This window comes from Gymnoscopelus microlampas (genome assembly GCF_963454915.1).
Source record: "Gymnoscopelus microlampas genome assembly, chromosome: 3".
Classification (NCBI taxonomy): domain Eukaryota; kingdom Metazoa; phylum Chordata; class Actinopteri; order Myctophiformes; family Myctophidae; genus Gymnoscopelus; species Gymnoscopelus microlampas.
In genome coordinates, this window is record NC_139940.1 from 6,896,607 (window position 1) to 6,901,606 (window position 5,000).

Below are 5,000 nucleotides of genomic sequence, written 5' to 3' on the forward strand. Positions count from 1 at the left end.
CCATTGTCCTAGTCATTGACCACTATATACTACTAGCCTATACTTTGTCGTCTGACAAATAGTGAAATTTGCGGAAATGTTTGCCTGTATTGACGTGCCCAAAATAAGGACACGTTTACATTACATTACAGTCATTTAGCAGACACTTTTATCCAAAAGCGACTTACAAGAAGTGCATTCAACATAGGTAGGCAAGAAATCTACTAATCACCAGAAGTCTTAAGTGCATTCTCTTCTAAAACAAGCAACTAAGAGTATACCTAGCGCTAACGTAAAAGTGCAATATATCAGCTAGCTAAGTACTTACTTAAACAGATGAGACAAATAGGAAAATCAAATGAGCAAGAGCTAAAACAAATAAGTGTATCGAATAAACAAGATCCAATAAAAACAAGAGCTCGTACAAATAATTGACAACAAGTAGGTAAGGCTAAGAGGAAGGGTCAGGGTAGTGTTTCCTGAAGAGGTTGGAAGTGGTTATTGATACTCTAGCGTGTGTTACCTCACGCTGGAAGAGCATTGGTTGCTCTTTTGAAAGGTCCGTGCAAACCGGGTCAAAGTTCAAACGTGTTGGACTTAGAGCAGAGAGTGCTCAGGCGCCTGGTTAGGCTGATGGGTGGCCATGTGTTTGAACAGATGCTGATGCTCAGCCAATTCAATTCAACTTGATTAGATTATAGTGTGCCAAATCACAAGTTGTCTCAAGACACTTTACACATAGAGCAGAGAGACCCATCGTTTTCCCCGGTGAGCAGCACGCATTTAGTGACACTGGGGCGGTGTTGATTTTGACAGCAAATTTTGATTCAGTTTTAGTTGTAGTCTTTTGAATAAAATCCCATTTTGTTTTAGTCATATTTTAGTCATCTGAAATGTTTTTGTCTACTTTTAGTCAACTAAATATCACAAGATTATAGTCGACTAAATCTACAGTTGATTTAGTCGACTAAAATGTATGTTGGCGGTGCCTTGATGGTGTCGTAATGGCTGATTTTACGCTTGGTTGCATGCTGAAAATAGCCACTACTTTCTGCTATTTTCAGAGCGTAAGATCCGAGCGCAACCAACCATGAAATAACTTGTCTTAGTTCTACTGGATCTCTTCTCCACTATAGTCCCTCCATAACATTTTAGTCTAGTTTTTATTTGCTGATGAAATTGTCAATATATTTACTCTTAGTTTTAGTCATCATAGCGTAGTTTTTATTTCGTTTTCGTCAGTGAAAAAAGGTAGTCGACGAACATTTTTCGTCATAGTTTTAGTCGACGAAATCAGCACTACACTGGGGAAGGAAAAACCCCGATCAGAACTAGGCACTAGGGTGGGCGGCCATCTGCCTTGACCACGTTGTGCAGGGAGAGACACGAAAGAGCGAGAAAGATGAGGAGGGGGGAGAGAGAAACAAAGATGGACGACAACAATAACAGCAGCAATACAACAACAATATAGCAACAACCACTGAAACCTTCAAACCGTCACCATCCATGGGAGCTATAAGAGCAATCAATAGCCGTGAGAGAGATCTCTTTCAGAGATCAACACCCCCACACACTTTAGACAGGGGGCTTTATTAGACAGGATCTTTGGCCTGCTAACTCGATGGATCGATCCAGATCGCCAGAACACCCTATCACTGGTACCTATAGGACAGTGGTTCTCAAAGTGGGGTCCGGGGACCCCCAGGGGTCCTTGAGGGAGTTCCAGGGGGTCCCCAGCTAAATGATAGATTAGGCACCAAATGGACTCTTATGGGTCTGTAACTCTGAGAGTTAAATTGACATAGATTTTACAATATAAATTGCGGTCCAAGTGATAGAAATGCCATTAAATGGGGGTCTGTAGCCCTAATGCATGTCAAACTGGGGGTCCTTGAAATGAAAATGGTTGAGAATCGCTGCTAGAGCCGTAAAAAAATCTTCTCTTATGGGGGGTCCCTGGCATATCTTTTGAAATGGGGGTCCACAGGCTAATAAGTGTCAATTTGGGGGTCCTTGACATGAAAAGGTTTGAGAACCGCTAACCTAGTGGACAGTGGTTCTCAAACATTGTCATGTCAATGATGACTGATATGACAGCTGAATGATGATTGATATGTGATTGATAGGCTGCAGACCCCCATTTGAAAATAATTAGTTCCAGTTCCAGGGACCGACGGGAGAGACCATTTGTCTGGAAAATAGCAGGTTGGCTATTTTCGAATAGCCGACAATATACAATAGGTCATAAGTGTTCAAACTGTTTGTAATTTTCCTGTAACCCCCCTCAAGCCTCCCCCTGTGGGGGTCCCCGGACCCCACCTCATGAACCAAATACCTAGTAGAATGAAGAGCTCAGCTTAGGGGGTGGGGGGGGGGGGGTTATCCTGAGGTCATGAGTAGTAAGCTCTGTCCCTCAGGAGGACCCGAATGGCAGAGAAAAAGCTCTGCACATGGTAAACACAACCGCTTTCAGATGATTACAAGACACCCTTTATAAAGGAACACGCCCTAGAAAACAGTTATTTTAAACTGTGTGTGTGTGTGTGTGTGTGTGTGTGTGAGGGTGAGCGAGAGAGAGAGAGAGAGAGAGAGAGAGAGCTGTGGTTCTAAACAGGAACCAGTCCATTTAATAGCTGCAGTGTTGTTGAGTGGTTCCATGTGGTGTGATGTGCCTCAGTCAGTTGTTGTGTGTGTGCGTGCTTGTGTGTGTGTGTTAAGAGTACATGCCACATGGTGTGTGTGTGAGCGTGTGTGTGTGTGTGTGTGTGTGTGTGTGTGTGTGTGTGTTAAGAGTACATGTTGTGTGTGTGTGTGTGTGTGTGTGTGTGTGTGTGTGTGTGCGTGTGTGAGCATGTGCGTGTGTGTGTGCGTGTGCACGTTAATTTCAGGGCGGTTATGGGAACAAAGGCAGCTGTGTGTTTCTGGGCTGACACCAGATCTGCTGTTAGGAAATGTCTAAAACATAACTGCCAATAAAGCTCTACTGACTGACTGCTGATCAGCTGTGAAACACCCTTACCAATAGTAAGGAGCACAAGGATCAGATCCTAGATCAGTGATTGACCTCACAATCAACCTATAGTAAGATCCTAGATCAGTGAACACCCGTCCTTCCTGTGATTGTAGAATCAAACCAGAACAGAAACAAGATATAAGAAGAGTACACACACACACACACACACACACACACACACACACACACACACACACACACACACACACACACACACACACACACACACACACACACACACACACACACACACACACACACACACACACACACACACACACACACACACACACACACACACACACACACACACACACGCGCACACACACACACACAGTTGGTTATTGTTGGTTATAATTAATTATGTCTCTCTGTCATGTCCTCCTCTGTCTGTTTGATAAAAAACATAACATAATATTGTACATATCAGTCAAAATCATAAACAAGCTCGATAGTTTATCTATTCTGGTCCTATAATATGAGTATAATAATGTTAATAATTATGTAAATTGTGTGTGTGTGTGTGTGTGTGTGTGTTTGTATTTCCAGCCTGTAACGTCACCATACACAACCGCTGCAGAGACACGCTGGACAACTGTACCAAGATGAAACAGAGGGTGAGACATTCATTGAAGTGAACCTTCATCAGTCTTTTTGACCCATTAAGACCTGAGGCCATTATTTAAAAACATCTAAATCCTAACAGTTTTTGGAAGAAAAAAAAACGTTTTTTTTTCTTTTTCAAAAATAGCAGATCTACAAGCTCATAGCGCGGCACTCGCTGCCGCGCTATGCGCTTGTAGATCTGCTATTTTTGAATAGCCAAAGAAATCTAAAGTGACACAGATGCGTTCCAGGTCTTAATGGGTTAACTCATTCAGTGCCAGACTTATTGTCTGGCTGTGTTTGCCTCAGTGCCAGAGATTTTTCGGTTTTTTTCTTAGATTTTCGAGTAGTCACAGAATATTTATCTCCGGTATGATCGATCCCCTGATGGTTGCTGGTAATCACAGAGGCTTTCACTGTGCTTCCGCCCAAAAAAAAGAAAATGTCATCGCGACCTCCCGTTCCCTTTATTCCACCTTTGAAAATAGCATGTCTCGCCCAAAAATAAAATAAATACATAGTAAAAAAATATATATACACAGGAGCCGATATACAGGATTTTTAAGTAATACTTTAACCAAGAACTAGACTGCCGTAGCGTGGCTCATATCTGGCATAGAGGGGGCGGGTTTAACTCCGCAGAGAGAACGCGTGTGATCCCATTGGTTCACCGATCTGTCCGTCAGCACCCCGACCCGTCAACACAACATTTGGAGCGACGCCCACTGCACTCTGGTTGGTTGGGGAAATGAAACACTTCCTATACCCGGAACGCCGACGCGCTGGTCCAGGCTTTTATTTTTTTAGCAAAACCAAAAAAATAAAAGCCTGGAGGTCGAGGCTAGCCGAGAAGTGAATGGAGCAGTAAATCTTTGGATCACGTTATCTTGGGTTCTGGACGTTTTAAAAATTAATTAATTAACTCTCTCAGTGCCAATGAAATAAAAAAAATATTGCGAACTGTGCCAACATTTTTTTTTTTTTCAAAGTAAAAAAAAAAGTGCTTAGGAAGCGAGATACAGCCTTTTTCAGTTCTAAGTTAAACAAGGAGTGGATGGAGCTGCACATCTTCAGATAATGATATCTTGGGTTCTGAACACTTTTTTCAAAAAAAAAACTCGGGATTTTTCGTTCTGGCAGGGAGGGTATTCAGTAAAAACTCGGGATAACTCGGGGTCTGGCACTGAGAGAGTTAACAAATAAAAGTGCATCAACGGCATCATACCGTATACTGTATGTAACACCGCTGATCCCATTACATCCTAAATAAAGTGGTTTATTTCCTGTGTAGACGGTTAATTTGTTAAATCGTTCCATCCCTACTGTACCAGCTGTCTAAGTTGAGTAAAACCTCAATGATCCCTGTGTATTTAACCCATGCTAAATATCTGGAACTACTTGC

The 5,000-nt window shown here is 42.4% G+C and overlaps 1 protein-coding gene across 1 annotated transcript in view; it reads left to right on the forward strand.

The window, feature by feature from the left end:
• The window catches only part of LOC311038265 (rho guanine nucleotide exchange factor 2-like), a 99,649-nt gene that overhangs the window by 67,946 nt on the left and 26,703 nt on the right, over positions 1–5,000 (forward strand). Inside the window, 1 exon segment of the mRNA XM_084047669.1 lies at positions 3,542–3,609. Within this exon segment, the coding sequence (XP_083903795.1) occupies positions 3,542–3,609 (68 nt within the window).